The sequence below is a fragment of the Cebus imitator genome, unplaced genomic scaffold (assembly GCF_001604975.1).
Source record: "Cebus imitator isolate Cc_AM_T3 unplaced genomic scaffold, Cebus_imitator-1.0 Scaffold738, whole genome shotgun sequence".
NCBI classification, from domain to species: Eukaryota; Metazoa; Chordata; class Mammalia; order Primates; family Cebidae; genus Cebus; species Cebus imitator.
Window position 1 is genome coordinate 210,187 of NW_016108053.1, and position 20,179 is coordinate 230,365.

The window sequence follows — 20,179 nt, forward strand, 5'->3', positions numbered from 1 at the left end:
ACTTCTGAATCATCTCGGGGTTCCCTGACTTCCTACCTCTCTCTACCCTCCAGCAGTGATGCTCCTTCTCCCAATCATTGTCAGGGGTTTAAGTGCCATAGTCAAAAAGAACCTTATTATCTACCTGCTCCCCCAGCTTCTGAGTGACACACCACCCACGCCTCCCCCGCACAGCTTTCCTCCTTCCATGGCTCTCGGAGGGAATGTGAGGAGCAGGAGAGGGAGCCCAAGGCTACCCTCGCTTGAACCCCGAAACGACGAGCCTTCAAGACTCTTATTCAGCCACTGAGTCTTTGCCCTCGCCGTTCTGCCAACCCCCGCCGCTCGCTGCAGGAGTAGAAGCCAGCCCAGCGCTGCGCTTCCAGCTGCGTCTGCCCGAGCGCGGCACGTGCTCCCGGCGCTGGCGCGAGAGAGCGAGCGCCACCGCCGCGGGCCCCGCAGCCGTTCTGCCTGCTGTCACCGCTGCCTCCATCGCCGACACTAGCGCTCCAGCTGCAGCCAAGGCCGCTACGGGAGCGCAGGAAGCCCTCGAGGAGCGGCTGGCTGGGGGCGCAAGGCTCAGGGCGCGCACCTGGTAAGCACAGCGCCTTTTTCTTTCTCTTGGCTATAGTTACCACGGATATAGGATGCCGCTGGAGCCCCTCCCCCAGCGCAGGGATGGAGAGCAATCAGGCAAGGGGCGGGAGCTGGGGCTAAGAGACCCAGGATGGCAGGTGGTGGGCAGGTGGAGGACTGGTGGAGCCAGGAACGCTCCGAGGTCCTGCAAGTTTAAAAAAGTCACCCTGCAAGGACGTGTGCTGTGTGAATCAGACATAAATTTAAGTCGGGAGCCTGGGCTACCGCGGCATCGCTCCAATGGGAGGTTTATGAAGATCATTTTGCTTTTATTTGCATAAGTGAGGGATTTAAGTGGGCTCGTTTCCATAGAAAACGAACTAAAAAAATCAGAGGAGGAAAAAATAAAGATCTGAGCCAAAGGATACGTTTGGATCTGTGTGTGTGTGCCTGTGTGTGTGTCTGTCATACCGACACAAGTGCATGGAAGGCATGCATTTAGCAAGGGAGAGAGGCTCCTCTACCTTTGAGCCCCATTAGATGTTTGGGGGAGCTAATAAGATCACTTGCTGGTGCTTCACCCCAACAAGAGGCAGCAAAGAAAGGACCCAATTGGGTGTGAATGTCAGTGTTCCATTTCTAAAAGGACTACAGTACTAGAGGGGAGAGGTTTTTCTAGAACTGTGGGTCATGTAAAGATGGTACACCTGCAGCTCTGGACCTATAAACTCAAGTTCATGTACTCCCAGTGGAGCTAGGAAGACATGTTTACTGTTGGTTCCTTTATGGAACTTTGGCAGAGGAAGATCTCTGTCACCCCCGCCCACACCCCCCCCAAACACACACACATACACAGAGAGAGAGAAAGAGAGAGAGAGAAATGAAGAGAGAGAGGGAAGAGAATGGAGCTGAAAATGACTGAATAGGCTGAGTAAGGTAGTGGAAAGAACAAGAACAGGTGGATCAGGTTTGGCATCACTGTGTTCATTCAGTTCTATGCTAGGTAGTCCTGGGCTGGTCTGTAGAGAAATGTGACCTTGAACAAGCCCCTTAACCTTCATGTACTCAGTTTCTTTACTGAAAAATGTAGAGGTTCTTCTGCATTTGGGGACATGAAGTGCCCATGCAGTAGTGTCTATGTATGTGTTTGAGGATCTGCATACTAAGAAGTAAGAACACTCATAAAATGTGGTTAAAGAAAGCTTTAGGGGATTCTTCCTCAGTGTATTAAAGGGAGTTGGCAAGATCCTGACTGCGCTGTGGGGATAATGCAAGCTGAGAGGTCTGTGGAAATGAGTGAGGAAAATCAGACATTCAGCCTGCATCTCAATGAATTGGAGTTCTGAGAGCTGTTTAGAAAGGTTCAGATCCAGAGAGAGCCTAAAGTCATGAAGTCATATGTTATTATTAAGGTTAGCATTGAGGAAGAAGGTTTGATGGCAAAGAAAATAAGTGCCAATTCAGTTTAAAGATTAGGCAGTCAGGGTGGCAAGAAGAAGGTTTTAGAGTAAAATATGAATGCAGTGTAATCTGGGCAGAGGGTTAGGAAGAAGAAGATAATGGATATTCCTCCTGAGACAAGGATGTCTATACTCCTAGGAGACAACTGGGACCTACCATGTCCTTGACACTTCTTCCACCTGTCTGAGGAAGGCACAGGTGCCCTTTCTCACGCAGTACAGAATTATTCTTAGAATTTAGGAATTTGTATTACAGGTGCTGAGATATGATGGTAAACATGTGAAAACTAAGTCCTGGGAGTGCCTCCAGCTCCCTTGCCATGTGAGCATCTGTTTGCAGAGCTGGCCTACCCATCCAGATTCACCCAGGAGTCTGTGTTCCTAAAGGAACTCACTGTGCCACTTGGTGGCACCAAAAAGTTGCGCAAAGAACTCTGTTCTCTATAAATACAAACTACCACCCCTCCCTCCTCCGCTCTCTCCCCTTCCCCCCTTCCCCCCTTTCTTAGTAGCGGGGAGATTGCTGCACACGCCGCCCTCAGCTCGGCTGTTCTGCGCACGCTGAGTGGAGGGGATGAGCTTGAGATCATCTTGGGGGGGAAGCCGGGGACTGGAGAGGCCGGCTCTGCCCCGCTGATCCCCGTGGCCCAACTTTTCGGGGGGCTAGCTAGACCGAGTCTCACTGCTCGCTGCGCAGCCAACAGGGGGGTAAGCTTGCTAAGTGTCTGTGTGCCCAAGTGTCCCCTGGCCAGAGAAGGATTGAGGATCTATTAGCTTGCTGAGTAGCTCATAGTTTGGTTTGGGGGAGGGGGACACGGGTGGAGCGGGGGTGGCCAAAGCCGATGCAAGATGCCAGTCTGCTCCATTTGCAAGCAGCCTTCATTAAACCTCTTGGGGGAAAAGGCGCGAGCAATGGGGTGAAGCAGGGAAAAACTGCAAGGGTTGAAAAGGGGATTCTGCATGCCTTCGGATCCGAGTTCCCGCTCTCTAAGACCAGGTGCGCGTGGTTTCGAACGCAGAGTGTGCTCCCGCAAACCACCGGAGGGCTCAGAATTGTGAGAAGCAAAGGTGGAGAGGGAAAGAGGACGGAGAATTGCTTTTCAATAGACCGGTTAGCGGCCGCGCGTGGCGCCTGCTGCAGGAGGAGGGGGGACAGCGGGTGGTGCTGAAAGCATATCTCTTTCACTCAGGCTCTGTTGCCTCTCTTTGAACACCAGCCGGAGCCCTCCCGCTCTTTCCTCTCCCATGGATTTATCTTTCCCCTCGGACACAAAGCCTGCTAGTTACCCCAAGGCGGCAGCGTGAGCGGCATGCCAAGGAGGGAGCCCAGGCTGCAGCGACTTAGGGAAGAAAACCCAGGGCAGGCCCATGAGTGCGAAGGCTGGCCGGTGGCCGGAGCCTAACCTGCATTAGGACCTCTCGAGGGAAGCGACGGGTCCGCCTGGAGGGCTCTTTCACCTGTGCTCGAATTTACAGCTGCCCTCATTTCCCTTCAGAGCAGTTGCTGTGTGGAACGGAAATTTAGGAGGGGATAACAAGCGTCTTTGCTGATTTAGACCTAATCTTGACGCTGCCTTAGCTGGACATCGAGTAGCCAGGCAGATAGGTTCTCCAATACTTTACTTTTCAATAAGAAATTGATACAGATCAGTGAGAAGGCAACTCCTTTCCACCTTCTTCTCCATTCCCTACATGGTATTTTATTGTTCTGAGTTTCTCAAGACAAAGCTAGAGCGAATTTGTGTCTCTAATGCTGGCCACTGGCCGTTTGAAGCAGCCAAAGGTGCGTTGACCGGGACTACGTGCAGCCCTTCCTCCATTGGGGCATAAGCCAGGGTTTTCTGTGGAAGCCCTAGTTGCATGAGATTCTACTGTCAGCTATGGAGTGTTCAGGTATGCTACCTCTTGCTAGGTGTGCTTCTTGCTGTTTTCTTTATGGAGAGCAGGGAGTTTTCTCCTTTAATTTGTCAATTACCTCAATGTAATTACACATTTAAGAATCAGTTGTGTCTATTTCTGTCTTTTGTGCTTGTTTATTTTCATTTAAAACGGCAATTGGTTTGGTACTTGAAAATACTGCTTTCTGAACTCATTGAGTGAGTAGGGTGCGTTCCATCAAATTTCCAGCCTTCTCCCGCTGAAACCTCGTCAGCACTCTGGACAGATCTTTCAAGGTTTCTTAGGAGAAAAATGTGCATAACACTTCCTAAATAACAGCTTCTTTTAAGAGAAAAAGCTTTCCCTAGTCATTTACACTCCACATGATAAAATATACAATCCAGATATTTTAATTGCACCCCCTAGAGGTTTGTGCTATCACACGGCAATGTTTTGGCTGTGGGCTCTATGCTCACAAAAAGCCCAAACTCTTCAATGTTCACTTATGAAAGGATATGTTGAGATTATTTGGGAGAGGTGGGTGGTATTTGAATAATGCAAGTTTTTCACTTTACTTCCATAGATAGACACAGGCCTTGACTATCACTTTATAGTATACATGACGGACATGATGGCAAATACCCAGGGGAAAATTGAAAAATTCACTCACAACTGGCACGAACTATCCAGACTTTAGGAATACTTTATTAATTATATGCCATTTTTAGTTTTGGCTCTGATTATTGACATTGTTTTGTTTCATGATAAAACAACTTTTTTCATTAAAGATGCTTGCTTTTGTGACGAAAGCATTTTAATAATTCTATTTTATTTCTTTCTAAAACCCATTTAATAGTTTATAGGAGTCTTACTATCTTGTCTTTTACAGAATGATCATTTTAGTTAGAGAAACAAAATTAAATGCCAGTAAAAGGTAAGTAATACTACGGGTAGAAATTGTGAGATGAAATTAATCATAAAAAATATTTTACTTATTTGTATGCAATTTTATCTAAGGTTTTTCTATCTCATGGGATAAAGACAGACATATCCAAATATTCTATCTTATACATTCTTACTGTATTACATATGTACATATGAGGCATTTTTATGTATATCTCAATTTAGATAGGTAGATCATGTATAATCTAACTTTATAAAATATTAGATACTACCTTTTGACATATGTTGATGTACATATGATATATGGTAAAGCTGATATGGCTTGTTTAAAGGTTGGATTTACTAAAGATGTATTATGACAAAGCAGAAAGATTCTGTAGTTTAGAAATATGTGCTATTTTTCATATTCAGAGAAATATTAATTCTAGTCTTGAAGCATCATTTACTTGTCATTTTAGTCAGTGAGTGAAACTCAGGGGAACATAAGACAGGAGCATCAAAATAAATATTTTTAGTTTATGATATATTTATGTAACCCCAGAAAAGAAACTTTAATTTTGATTTTTGAATTTTCAGTTATTTGTAAATCAGATAATATCTTGGTATTCCTTTATCTTAGTTGTTTAAAATGTGTTCCTGAAAAACATTAAGGCATAGGTTTGCTTCCATTTCCTTTAAATTCATAGAAAGGAGATGAAAATCTATATTTTACCAGTCCTAATTATATTTGAACTATATATGACTTTTGTCCGAAGGACCATGAGGTGAAAGTCTTGGTTCACACTCAACCCTGCTCTCATAACTAGTATTTATTAAGCACATCAGGTATCATGCTAAGCAGTATGCATGTTATTTTATTTAATTATCATATCAACAATACAAGGCATTATTTGTTTTTCCTTTTCTGTTGTAAAAAGTAACTTTTTTCTTTTACTGTCAAAGAACAGTGCATAGTTATGCAGTGTTCACTGTGGGTCATACACTTCATTTTTATTTGTGCAATTCATTATACTCACTCCATGCCATGTACTGCTATAACCCAACCCCCATTTTGAAAATAAGGAAACATATTTCATACATATATATTTTACTACATATGTAAAAGAGAACTAATGGAAATATATATATATATATATATATATATATTTATATTTATATTACATATGTATATGTACAGATTCAAAAAATAGAGAGATTTAATTTGTTTGGCACTAAAACTTACCCTGTTTTCTTTGCACCGAGCTGCTTTATGGTGTGACTAAACACTAAACATGATGGGATTATTTGATTGTGGTTTCCAGTGAGTTGTGGTATAATTACAACTACAGGCCATGGCTCCAAACTGCCTGAGTTTGAATCTCAGCTTTGTGGCTTACTACTTGTGTGACTTTAGGCAAGTTACTTGAATGTATGTACCTCAATTTCCTTATTTTCAAAATGGGGGATGGGTTATAGCAGTACATGGTATTGAGTATGATGAATTAATTGCACAAATAAAAATAAAGAACACCAATAGGTGCAGAAAACCACCATGGTACATATAGATGTATGTAACAAACCTGCACATTCCACACATGTATCCCATTTTTTTTAATTAAAGAAGAAATAAAGAAAAAAATAAAATTTTAAAAATAAAAGTATCTGACTCACAGAGAACAGTGTATAAAAGATTAGTCCTATCCTATCAGGCCTTTGGATGTTGAGTTTTCTGCATTTCCTATGTTACTACATTTAATGTTAAACAGTCTATAGATTGCCTTTTATTTTTATTTTATGAATTTAGTAATAAAACATGAGACTAAAATAGATTAAATAACTTGTCCAATGTCCCACAGTACAAACAAAGATGACAAAGCAGGTATTTAAATCTAGGATCATCTCTTTTGATACTGACATAAAACTTAGACACATGTCTCTATTTTTTTTTTTTTGAATTCTAATTTTGAGTCAGCAGTAACTTCTTCCTCTACAAGGGAGTGTGCAAAATTTATTTTTCAAATGTATTCAAGAATATTTAAAAATAAATGTGAATGCTTGAAGGTAATCAGAAATCAATACATAATTGCTGCCTCAAATATCTTCTTCTACAGTCAGACTAAAGAAGAAATGTAAAGGAAAGACTTAGATGCAAAAAATATATTTTATGTATAGATAATTCTATTGGTCTTGCAAATATATCAGATCTAAGAACAATTCCCTAATGATTAGTTGTTGACAATAATTCTTGTTTAAGCCATGTGCTTTAAATTTTGAGTATAAGTATTCTGAGGAAAATGAAAACATAAAATCACAGTGATACTAGTGAGCAATTTAATAATGCAATCTTCTTGCATTTATTACATTTTATGGAAGAATCATGAAAAATATATTTGTAAAAGTCAATTTGTTTTAATACATAGTAATATAGAATTTTTCAAAGATATAGAAGTAAATAATGCACATATCATTTGTTTAAAAACAAAATTTTGAAAAATCAATGCGTAAATTACTGTAGAAAGTTATTGTTGTAGTCTTGTTAAAATTATAATAAACTTTGCATTTCATATCAAAAGCAGCCTTTGAATTTGAGAAGTGTATTGTAGGATACTCTCCTCAAATTCACTTATTGTAATTTGTGATACTTAGAACTATGTATATTTAATGTAAGTCAGTATCAACCTTGACTTCCAGTTTAAATTTGTCTTTCTCAAATTGAAATTTCTACCTTTAAAACAAGATAATGCAAACAAATAACAGTGTGAACACTGAGTAAGGCAAGCCTTTTTCTACCATTTCTTTTTGGCATTATTTGGACGTTTCAGGTGGAGGCTTTGTAAGGCTGATTTATCCAGGTTCTTAGTTATGTTCTTCTTTCATGATTATGTCATCCTTGCCAGGATAACTTTCATGTAAATTAGTTTTTCAGCTGGAAGTGACTTTGACTTACTGGAGACATTTGCTAACATCTGGGGACATATTTGTTTATCAGAGCTGAGAGGGGACGGCATTGTCATTTAGTGAGCAGAAACCAGGGATGCTGCTAAACAACCAACAGTACACAGGACAACATCCACCCACAACAAAAGACTATCCAGTTCAAAATGTCAATAGTGCTTGGATTGAGAAACCCTTATCTAAATGATGCTGGGAAACAGATTTTCTATATTTACTTGATTTGTTTGTATATATGCTTTCTGATGAATTTATGGGCATTACATAAGAATTTAATGGAAAGCAGAATCTCCAAAATGCTTTGCAATCAATACATAAGGTTTAAATAATCCTTTCATTTGCTTTTTGGGGGAGACCATATAATTTGTTTATAAGTATGGTCTTTGGAACCAAAGATAGTTGGAATCATGTCCGGATTCTGGCATTTATTATAGGTTTGATCCTTTGGATAAGATTCTTGACCTCTAAACTTTGATTTCTAGAGATAGTAATATAAGTAGTAATTACACCTACCTTACAGGGTTATTGTGAGGCTTACATTAAATAATTGTTATACATTATTTAACAGAAAGAAACGAGAGAGGGCCCTGGAGATGATTCCATTTAACTGAAACCCATGAAAAGTAAATAATTCAAAGCAGATCTGGATAGGGAAAATGTGGCACATATACACCATGGAATATTATTCAACCATCAAAAACGATGAGTTTGGGTCCTTTGTAGGGACATGGATGAACCTGGAAACCATCATTCTCAGCAAACTGACAGAAGAGCAGAAGATCAAACACCACATGTTCTCACTCATAGGCGGGTGTTGAACAATGAGAACACATGGACACAGGGAGGGGAGCACTACACACTGGGGTCAGTTGGGGGGAAATAGGGGAGGGACAGTGGGGGGTGGGGAGCTGGGGAGAGATAGCAAGGGGAGAAATGCCAGATGTAGGTGATGGGGAGGAAGGCAGCAAATCACACTGCCACGTGTGTTCCTATGCAACAATTTTGCATGTTCTTCACATGTACCCCAAAACCTAAAATGCAATAAAATAAATAAATGGTCGGAAAAAAAAAAGAAAAAAAAAAAAAGAAAGAAGGGACTTGATAAATATTAGCTTTTAATAAGTAAGTAGAGATCAACTTATAGAAATGTAAAACCACAGTCTCAAGCATTTGATGTTAGGTGATATAATATATACAATAATGCTTTATAGTCTTCAGAGGTATACCGTAAATAACAAGAAATCAGCTGAAGGCTACAGGATAGATAAAAGCCTAAAATACTTGCTTGATAATTAAACTGAGACTAGTTAACAGTGGATTATGTCGTTTTTATTGTTTTGCTGCAGAAGGCTGTTGCAGGTCTTCATAGACTACTAAACCACTTGTTTAAATGATTTACAATGATTAAGTGAGCTTTATTCTACTGCCAGAACTTTTTAATTAATGCAGAAAATTGCAGATTTCATCTTTGTACAATAGTGGTTTGTGGCCCTTTTTTATTGAGGGGGTTTCAGTTAAAATACGGCCTATTCTTTGTGGGGCTAAATAGTGAGGATGCTGCATTTTCTTGCTTACAAGGTCACAAATGTGTGATTGCGATAGCAATGACAATGGAGACTTCCTCAGACTGCAGGCTTCTCTGTATCATCGCACCTCAGATTGTCTCTTATCTATGATATGCACTTGTTTACAGAAAAATATATTAAGTGCATTGATGGCATATTCAATGTTGACACCCCTGACTGTTGATGAGGCCACTGATCAGGCAGAAGAAGTCATTTTAGTGTTGATGTCCTGAGCTGTGTGATTTGCTTGTGTGGAGATTAAGTTATATAAGAGACATCTGTACCAGAAAGATGGTCAGTATTTTAGAAGATTGTTGAAAATAAAAGACAATTTGAGCTGTGAATCTGATTATAGTGTAGGTTGCAATTTATGGCAAAGTCTATCCATCAATATCTCTCTTTCATATTCATTTAGAATATAATATAAGACTATGTGTTTACCTGATGAAAATACTTTTATACATATTAAAGTATGTCTATTGTTTTCTATAATGTGGTAGTAATTAATATACTGTGCTAAGGACCCAGAAATATAACATTGAATAAAGCATACTTCTGAAAATAGGTACTTGAACTAATATACTATATAATGAAGCTACTAATACATTTAATCACTTTTTAGTGAATTAAAAGTCACCGTATTATTAGATTGTAGATCTATAACATTTTAAAAGCCTTTTTATCATTGCATGCATTAATGCCTCCCCATTATCTATAGCATAAACCTCCCCCTTTATTTCTACTGACCTATTATCCCCACCACCTAAAAGCTATAACCTAAAGAAAAGAATGTATTTTCTTTGAGACTTTGGTTTTTAATATATGAAAGGTTGGGTTATTTGACATTTCTAGAAGTATAGCTTTTTGGTAGAGATGAGATCAAGAATGAATAAAAAGCTCTTTACACTGAAAATAAAGTATTGTGGTATTTTTTCTTGTTTTTTCTTCTGTTAGACACTTGTTAAAATAATGAATGAATCTTGTGGTGAGATTGCACAGGAGAAATCTTACCACAAGGAGAAATGGCTTTACCCAGGAACTTATCTAGAAGCAAGAGAGAGTAGGTCCTCACAGAAAGAATATTGGATAGCTCTCAGAATTTATAATGTTAATGAGACAGATGTTGGAGTGAAGTTGATATCATCTTTTAAACTCTGCATTCATAAATTGCAAACTATGACAAACATTTATGCCAGAAATGTCATCTTTAGATAATTGTGCCACAAAGATAATTTTAAAAGCAAGCAAAATGCGACATTGTTCATGATATTAACCCAAATCTATAAATAACATTAATACTTGACAAGGAATTATTAAATATTGGTGCACACATCTAATTGAATACTATGCAACTGATAAAAAGAAATAAATGCTCTAAATGAGATTCTTGGCTCTGCTACTCACTTGCTTGGGAATGTTAGCCAAGCCTCTGTGTCTCTCTCAACTTCAGCTCCATCCTCTGTGCAATGTGCATAAATTGCTTATTTTACAGTTTGTATTTATTTAATACAGTTACATGTCATTTCATGTGAGACATTTACCAAAGTGAACAACACATGGTATGCGCTCTGTGTATTTTAATAGTTGTTATAATTGTCCCCATCATCCAAATGAATTGATATGAAAGATATTTATATTATACAGAGAAAATAAAAATATATTATGAGGTTTTATGTTAAAATTTTATTTAAATAAAAATACATAAAAGATTATGAGCTTAGAAAATTATATATAAGAGCTGATACCAAGTTGTAAACTGTGATTACAGTTGTGTTTTGAGTGACATTTTGTTGAACTGAAGATCCAGATCTGCTTTGAATTATTTACTTTTCATGGGTTTCAGTTAAATGGAATCATCTCCAGGGCCCTCTCTCGTTTCATGATACTATTTTCCCTAAACGTGCTACAATATTAGCTTGATAATGAATACTGTAAGAAAGTATAAATAAAATTTTCCATGTGAGCTTGGTGGATAGAGCAAACACTGCCAGGTGAGGGAAATGGGACTAATTTAGGAAGGGACTATTTTTAAATATTAGCTCATTTGATATTCACTAAATCTCTTTGAGGTAGGTACTGCTGTCACTCCAATTGCCAATAAAGGCATGAGACTCAGAAAAGTTAAAAGCCTAAGTACACACCGCCAATAAATGGGAGTGCCAGGATGCAAACTCCGGTCTATTGGACTCCAAGCCCATGCTCTTAACAACTCTACCATGAAGGCCATTGGAACAACTGCTTATTAGGGATCAGAACCAGCATGGACAAAGCCATTGGAATGAAACTGAGTCTACTTGGCTAAAAGCCTAACATAACTTGACTAGTAGGCTCCCAAGGAGGAATGTGTGGAGGGAGATAAGGTCAAAAGGGAGAAAGCTGCAGAAATTTAGAAAGCAGATCCCTCAGTTCCAAAGTTAAAAAATAATAATAAATAGGAAATATATTGTATTACTTTATTTATACATTTAGAAAATACAGATGAAGACAAAAAAATAAAAGTACTATATTTTTACTACCCAGAGAACACTCTATTAATGCCAATGTATATGTTTCCAGTCTTCATATGTGCATATACGCCCACTCATATTTCTTGAGAAAAAGCATACTTTCCCTTTATTTCTGCATACTATAACATGAATACTTCACATTTTACTGCCTCTCTCCCCTCACTTCACAAAAGGAAGTTTCTGTTCAAAAAACTGTTCAGTCTCCTTTGCTGCTTTTTCCTTGTCGTGGAACCTTGGAATTCCCTGGGGCACAATCTCTGGTACTAGTTACTTTTCTCTTTCTACTTCCTAGGTGATTTAATCCAGTTTCATGGTTTACAAAACGGACTTCTATATACTCACACCTTCAACATTTTATCTATTCAGACCTCTCTTCAGAATTCAGCCCTTACATACACCTGCTTATTCAAGGATCTCTACTTGAGTTTCTAGTGTCTGCAATTTGATATATGAAAACCGAACTTAAGTTGTTTCTCTTCACATCTTCGCCACAGCGTTCTCCGCCACAGCCAATGCGACTCCATCCTTTTTTTTTGTGCTCAGGCTGAAAATCTTGGCATCCTCATTGATTCCTCTTTCTTCCACATCCCTAGTCAGCTCTGATAGCCAGCCTGTTCACTCTACCTTCAAAATATATTCATAATCCTAGCATTTCTCACCACTGGTACTTACCATATCTCCAATCCAACCACTGTCATCTCTCTCACCTAAGTTAGTGCAAATTTCCTAATTGCTCCTCATTTTCTGCCTTTGAGCCCTTATTCTTGTTAAAATGTTATGTAGAATGTGTTCCTCCTCTGTTGGAATCCTCCCAGAAAAACGTTCTCATGCAGTGTTAAAGCCAAAGTCTTTTAAAATCCAAACAGGCCCAACATCGCCACATTATCTCTTGTTCTCCGTGCCTTCCTTTCTCTGCATTTTAACTTTTCCACAGACACAGGGTCCTGTTTGCTATTCCTCAGCACACTAAGCCTAAATCTGTCTTAGGGGCTTTGTATTTGCTTTATCTTTTACCTGGAATGTTGTTTTTCTAGAGATCTGCATGATTCATTTCTTTAATTCTTTTAGCTATTTACTCAAATGTTATTTTTTTCAGTTTATGCTTCTTTGGCCACATTACTCAAAATTTCCCACATCTCCACATTTTTTTGCTTCTAAACAGTACTGTGTAGCGCGCAATGTTTTATATATTTATTTTCTTTATTGTCTGGCAAACCCCCTTAGAGTACAGGCTCCATAATGATGTGAATTTATATCTATTTTGTCTGTAACTGGGTCATTGGGGCATAATAGTGTGTTGGTACAGAATAGTTACTCAATAAACAATTATAGGAAACAGATGAGTGATGCTAATAGAGATGATGTATCCCTTTCAGGTCTATTTGGAATATGTACTCTATGAATTTCACGTATTTTGAATGCACATGACTTTCTATTTAGTCTTATAATAAGCTGACTTATAGCACAGTTCTGTCACATTTCTGTGTCATGTTTTAAAAAAGGTTTTCCAAGTATCTAAATTCATAGCCAATATCTGCCTCATCAGGTTCTAAAGCAGTAATGCTTTGTAACCTGATGGGCCATAATTTGTGGGTGGATATCAGGGCAATGTAAATACCCTTGTACTAGATAACTTACACACTTGTACCTTCTGTGTTTGTCTGTGCTGAATCATTTTTTCCTTGGGATGCTCTTTACCATATAGTTTGAAACATGACTCCTGTAAGATTCTATATCTCTGGGATGTTCAAATTGCCTCTGGGTGGCCCTTCTCATTTGCATGGACATTGGTAATATCTTTAATTTGGTAGGAAGGGGCTGTGAGGCAGCAAGGAATAGTTGAAACAATGTTTTATAAAGTCAACAAGCATAGACAAAAGTGTTTGATTGGCTAGTTTTTAACCTATCAAAACTCATTATGTCATTTGTAAAATAATAGTAATAAAATAATACAGTTCAAACATCCCAAATTCAAAAAATCAGAGTCTGAAATGCTCCAGAATTATATCATTTTTGAATAACCACATGACGCTCAAAAGAACATTTCAGATTTTAGATTTTAGGATTTGGAACGCTCAAGCAATAAATAAGTATAATGTGACTATTTCAAAATCTGAAAGATTCTGAAATCTGAATTCTGGTCCCATCCATTTTATGTAGGGGTTGCTCAACCTACATTGTAGGGTTGTTATAAGGATTATTGATATACATATGCCCCTGACACAGACTCACTCAAAGACATAGACATTGTGTCAAAAATCTTCAAGGTATAGAGTCCACATGGATTATAATATTTTCCATGTGAATCAACTGCGTTTTTCTCTGAAATATATAAGCCTTGTATATGTCTTTGAAAATAAAATGCCTAAAACATTCTCTTTTGGTTTCTATGACACCACGTACTCTTATTTTATGTTACGTTTTGGGCTGCACCCTTTTCGTAGTTGGCTTTTCCCAAAATTGGCTCCTCAGGAGAGTTTACTTTTTAGCTCTATGTTTACAATATTTATACTTCCTCTCCAGGTGATTTCATACATTCTATATATTTTGTATATTGATGACCCTCAATTTACATATCTAAATCAAAACTCTCTCCTGAGGCCAACCTTACCTATCCACTTTCCTGTTTGAGATCTGTACCTGTATGCCTCAAAAGGCATCTCAAATTTAGCGTTTTCAAAAGAAAATCATTAATTTTCTTCTGCCCTCACCTGTTTATGTACTAGTATATCCTATCACTATTAATGCTGTCCAAATTTACTAGATTCTCAAACTAGAAGCCTAGGAGTAGACTCTGATTTCTCTCTCTACCTTGCTACTCACATTTAGTCCATCAGTAAGTACAGTTGATTCTACCTGGAAAATATATCCTACTGTGACCACTTCTCCCCATATCCATTGTCACCAATCATAGAGAAGCCACCGTCACTTCTTGCTAGATTATTACCAGTTTCCTTATAAGATTTCTCCAATTGATTATCCAGAAAAATGGGAAGCCAGTTAATCCTTTCTAAAATTAATCTGTGTCAGTCATTTGCTTAAATCTCAATGGCTTCCTGTTGTGCTTAACATTAAAATTCTTTTTTTTTTTTTCTTAAGAAACAGTCTCACTCTCTCACCCTATGCTGGAGTGAAGTGGTGGTACAATCTTGGCTCACTGCAAGCTCTGGCTCCTGGGTTCAAGTGATTCTTCTGCCTCAGCCTCCCATGTAGCTGGGATTACAGGTGTGCACCACCACATCTGGCTAATTTTTGTATTTTTAGTAGAGATGGGGATTCACCATGTTTGTCTCTCTGGTCTTGAACTCTTGGCCTCAAGTGATCCAGCCGCCTTGACCTCCCAAAGTTCTGGGATTGTAGGCATGAGCCACTGCACCCGGCCAACATTAAAATTCTTTATAAGAGCCTACAACATCTTACGTGGCCTGGACCGTAATTGTCTTTCCATTTTCGTCTTGTATCACCATTCCTCCCAAGTTCTTCATATTCTGGGCACATTTTTTATATGACTGGCTTTTTTTTTCATTCTTCTATTTTTTTTTTTTTTTCCTTTTGTTAAAGTTTAGGGGTACATGTGTAGGTTTGTTACATAGATAAACTTGTGTCATGGGGATTTGTTGTACATATTATTTCGTCACCCAGGTATGAAGCCAAGTATCCACTAGTTATTTTTTCTGACCCTCTCTCTCCTCCCACCCACCAATGGGCTCCAGTGAATGTTGTTGCCCTCTAAGTGCCCATGTGTTCTCATCATTCATCTCTGACTTATAAGTGAGAACATGTAGTATTTGGTTTTCTGTCCCTGTTTTAATTTGTTAAGGTTAATGGCCTCTAGCTCCATCCATGTCCCTTCCAGAAACATGATCTTATTTTTTTATGGCTGCATAGTATTCCATGGTATATATTTACCAGGCTTTCTTTATCCAGTATATCATTGATGGGCATTTAGGTCAATTTCGTGTTTTTGCTATTGTGAATGGTGTTACAATGAAAAAATGTATGCATGTTTCTTTATAATAGAATGATTTATATTTCTTTGAGTATATACCCAGTAATGGGATTGCTGGGTTTAACGGTATTTCTGCAGTGGGAATGTAAATTAATTCAACCATCATGGAAGACAGTGTAGTGATTGTTCAAAGATCTAAAGATAGAAATACTATTTGATCCTTATTTTTATTTCCATTCATCAGCTTTCAACTAAAAGTTACCCTTTAGAATACCAATATGTAAGGCCCACGAGTATAGGGAGCTTGTATACTTTGCTCACTCTTGAATATCCAATTCCGAGACTAGAATTAAAGCATATGTGTACCATAAATATTTGTTAAGTGAGTTAATAAATAGATGGGGCATGATAGGTGCTTGATGAAAGATGATGATACTTATAAATGCATATTATTACACTTCTTTGTCACATTAGTCTCTTCCACTCAATAGTGAAATTTTTGTTGTTAAATGAAATAAGTAACAAATTTAGCATAACTTCAAAAGGCAATATTTTAGTGTTTTAGTATGTATATTATATCTCATATGTAGGGCTTTCATAAAACAAATGAATAAAATGCATGGGATTGATATGTCAGCTACACAAGCTTGATGGGATCAAAGTGATTGTTTTCTCACATCACTTTGATGTTCTTACCTAAGAAAATGAGTCCTGTTTTGTTATTTGTTTGCTCACTAGAATTCTGATTTAATAAGAAATTGTACTTTTTTTTAAACTTCAGATTTTTCTTTTTGTCTGCGGTAGAATTCACATTACCGTGAGAATAATTATTTTAGGTCTGAGGAAATTGAAAGAAAATTTGGTAATATTCAGGAGAAAACTAACATTAGTCTTTATTTCTTCTCCCTTGTCCACAATCCCAACTTTTGTGCTAAAACTGTCTTTTTCTATATGTTTCCAAATGTCTCTTGGGTTATTGGATAAAATTTTTAAAATATAAGTAGTTGGTGCTGTACAGAGGAAGACTTTCTCTGTTGCCATAGAAAACAGTACAAGGAAATAGTGAAAATGATGATGGGAGTGATTAGAAATGTGATTCAAGTTACATTCATTTTGTGTCTGGGTTGGACTTTTTGTAGATTTAATGAGCTTTCAGACCATTAGTGTTCCTGTAAAAGTGTGACATTTACATACATTCCTGCAGGAACATCACCCGTTTTTGAAAGTCAGTGCTTAGGAAGTTAGTAACTTTAAAATAAGTGGAGATCCTTGGCTGGCAGAGTTGATAACAAAATAAGTCTCTTACACAATCCCCTTAAGTAATCAAACTACTAATTTGCCAGTTCTCTTTTACAAATTATGCTAGAATTTGCCATAGAAAACTTGGAACAAATTTTCTTTCTTCCCAGGAATTTAAATTGAAATAGATGATGACATTCATAGCTATCCTAAACTTCTACCTGGCAGAATAGTTACAAACATACATCCTTTTAGCCCTTTGAGCCTTAGTGATGTGGAATTTTTTTGGATCGGGGCTGGAGGACTGATTACTGTGAATTTTATTACAAGACTCTGTAATTACTTTGAAGACTCTCTGGAGGACCAAGTGAGTTGCCAGAGAATTTTCTGTTCTCACCACCTAGCCACAGAATGCCCTTGAAAATTTAATACCAGAAAAGTCGTTTTAAATATATATAGCCCAATTTAATTTATAAATCATTTACGTAGTTGATATGTTATATTGATTCCCATAGGGACAGCCTAGCACATAGTATCCCCATTTTTCAGGTGAGCAAATTCTGGAACTGAGAAGTTAAACAGCTTACTACTACTTCTTCATAGAAGAGCAGGGATTAAAATGTGAATATTCTTTTTTCTAAAAGTTGGTGCTAATTTCACTGTTTCTTGTGCCTATTTGGGGGACACTTTACTCTCTAATATCCTAACCTTTTCCTTTCTCTTCTACAGTACATTTACCATGAAACACCTACTTTGCCCCATTTGTTTTTGGTATATCTTCTACATTAATTCAACACAGCACTCATTTATTCCAGGGAAGATTGTTCAACTTGCTTGACGTTTCCTTGGGAGAGAGAATATGTGGGGTATTTTTGAAAAGATAATTTTGTTTTTGTAATTGCACAATTAATTACATGATCAATGCTAAATACTTCAAAAGAAGAGAAAGCATAATGAAAATTTAAAAACAGTTATTCACACTTCCATTACCGAGAGATCAATGCTGTTTAATCCTCTGGGGTGCATACGTCTTGAAGTTTTCTGTTCATGGTGTAGTTTTGCTTCTAGGATGGTCTCCCACCTCTGCCTGAGAGTACAGTTCTGCCTGCCACATACAAAATTTGGTTTTGTGTATTGCAGGTGAACAAATAAAGAATATTAATCTATGCAAGACAGGGTCAAGAAGCTACATCAGCTGCTTCATCAGATCACAAAGGATGTAGGCAATGTAAAGTCAGAAAATATTTTTGGATTTTTTTTTGGCTATCTGCATCATTAAAACGTCCTTTCTCTGCTGACATGAATCATAGAACTTCTCCAGACTAGTTACGCTTATGTTTGTTAAAGACCTATGTTTTTTTTTTTCAGGTTTTGAAGATTATGGTCATATGGATCATCTAGCTAAATGGTACATGGTGACACAATGGTCCTTTAGAGAATACATCTGAATTGGTGGCTAATTTCTAGATGTGCGACTCCACATAGGACATTGCTTGTTCACATCTCTCAGAACACTCCTGAATTTTCCCCACCATGCTATCTTTATTAGCTTGAACTCCTTTCCTAAAATGGTCCTTCTGTTGATCCTGTCAGTCTTACTTTTGAAAGAAGATGTCCGTGGGAGTGCACAGTCCAGTGAGAGGAGGGTGGTGGCTCACATGCCAGGTGACATCATTATCGGAGCTCTCTTTTCCGTTCATCACCAGCCTACTGTGGACAAAGTTCATGAGAGGAAGTGTGGGGCGGTCCGTGAACAGTATGGCATTCAGAGAGTGGAGGCCATGCTGCACACCCTGGAAAGAATCAATTCAGACCCCACACTCTTGCCCAACATCACACTGGGCTGTGAGATAAGGGATTCCTGCTGGCATTCGGCTGTGGCCCTAGAGCAGAGCATTGAGTTCATAAGAGATTCCCTCATTTCTTCAGAAGAGGAAGAGGGCTTGGTACGCTGTGTGGATGGCTCTTCCTCTTCCTTCCGCTCCAAGAAGCCCATAGTAGGGGTCATTGGGCCTGGCTCCAGTTCTGTAGCCATTCAGGTCCAGAACTTGCTCCAGCTTTTCAACATACCTCAGATTGCTTACTCGGCAACCAGCATGGATCTGAGTGACAAGACTCTGTTCAAGTATTTCATGAGGGTTGTGCCTTCAGATGCTCAGCAGGCAAGGGCCATGGTGGACATAGTGAAGAGGTACAACTGGACCTATGTATCAGCTGTGCACACAGAAGGTAAGTTTCCTTTACATACATTGAATATATATTAGGCACTCAACAGTTAAACTTTCAGGTTTGGAAAGACTAATCTTAATTATTTTAGATATTTTGAATTGTCCCAGTTATTACATAAGATAGGAAGGGACTGGATGGCAGACATCTAGAGAGGCATAGACTTAAGCTATAGAAGGGTGTATATGGCCAACATTTGGTGAAATCAAATTTTGTTTTAAATTATGAATTTCATTATTTACTGTTGCTATATTGATGCTATATCGTACTTCTGCTATGATTTCTTCCATATTCGTTACTAGAGATTTTTAAGTCTCTATATCTTTATTGAATGCCTCACATTTTTGTCATTTCAAGATTGTTCTAGAAGCCTATTGTTTCTAATAGTTAAAGCTAGGTATACGTAAATACACATAGGACTGAAGGTAGTAGCCAGTTCTTGCCTAGGTGTGTTGTTATAGAGAATTCCCAAAAAGTTTACTCTTACATCAGGTTTTCAGAAGAATATATGGTCAAATCCAAAATGGAAATAAGAATAAATTAATTTTATCCTTGGATGGGACATATTTGAGAAGTATAATTTTAAATAATTCAACATATTTGCTTTAAAATTTATTGCTTCTTTATGCTCCAAGAATAGTGAGGAGAGAAAATATTGACTGATGATTTATAACAGTGAATAATAAGTAGCCCTTTTTGTTTTATGGTGTATTAAAAATGTTTTGTATACACGATTTGTTAGCTCTTGACCAAGGCTGTTTGGAAAAGTTTTGTTTTGACCTACACAGGTTGTGACCCAAAGAGGGAGACTCACTTGTTATGCAATACTTCTAGAAAAACAAAATGTGTGTATTAAACACTATAGAATATTGAAGATACTAAATACCTTTTATAAATTATTGAATTATTATATTTGTTGAGATTTTAAAAGTCTGCAATAACATATCAATGTAGTTCAAATATTTC

The 20,179-nt window shown here is 37.9% G+C and overlaps 1 protein-coding gene across 3 annotated transcripts in view; it reads left to right on the forward strand.

The window, feature by feature from the left end:
- The first annotated feature begins 388 nt into the window (after nt 1–388).
- The window catches only part of LOC108296778 (metabotropic glutamate receptor 5-like), a 198,464-nt gene continuing 178,673 nt past the window's right edge, over nt 389–20,179 (forward strand). The window contains exons 1-2 of one of the 3 annotated variants that reach the window (XM_017519365.2): nt 389–574; nt 18,356–19,216. In XM_017519365.2, the coding sequence (XP_017374854.1) occupies nt 18,556–19,216 (661 nt within the window). In that variant the 5' untranslated portion in view covers nt 389–574; nt 18,356–18,555. Of the gene's footprint in view, nt 575–2,518; nt 2,724–2,829; nt 3,909–18,355; nt 19,217–20,179 lie in introns of those variants that run through there. The other 2 variants (XM_017519364.2, XM_017519366.2) reach the window with 2 other exon arrangements.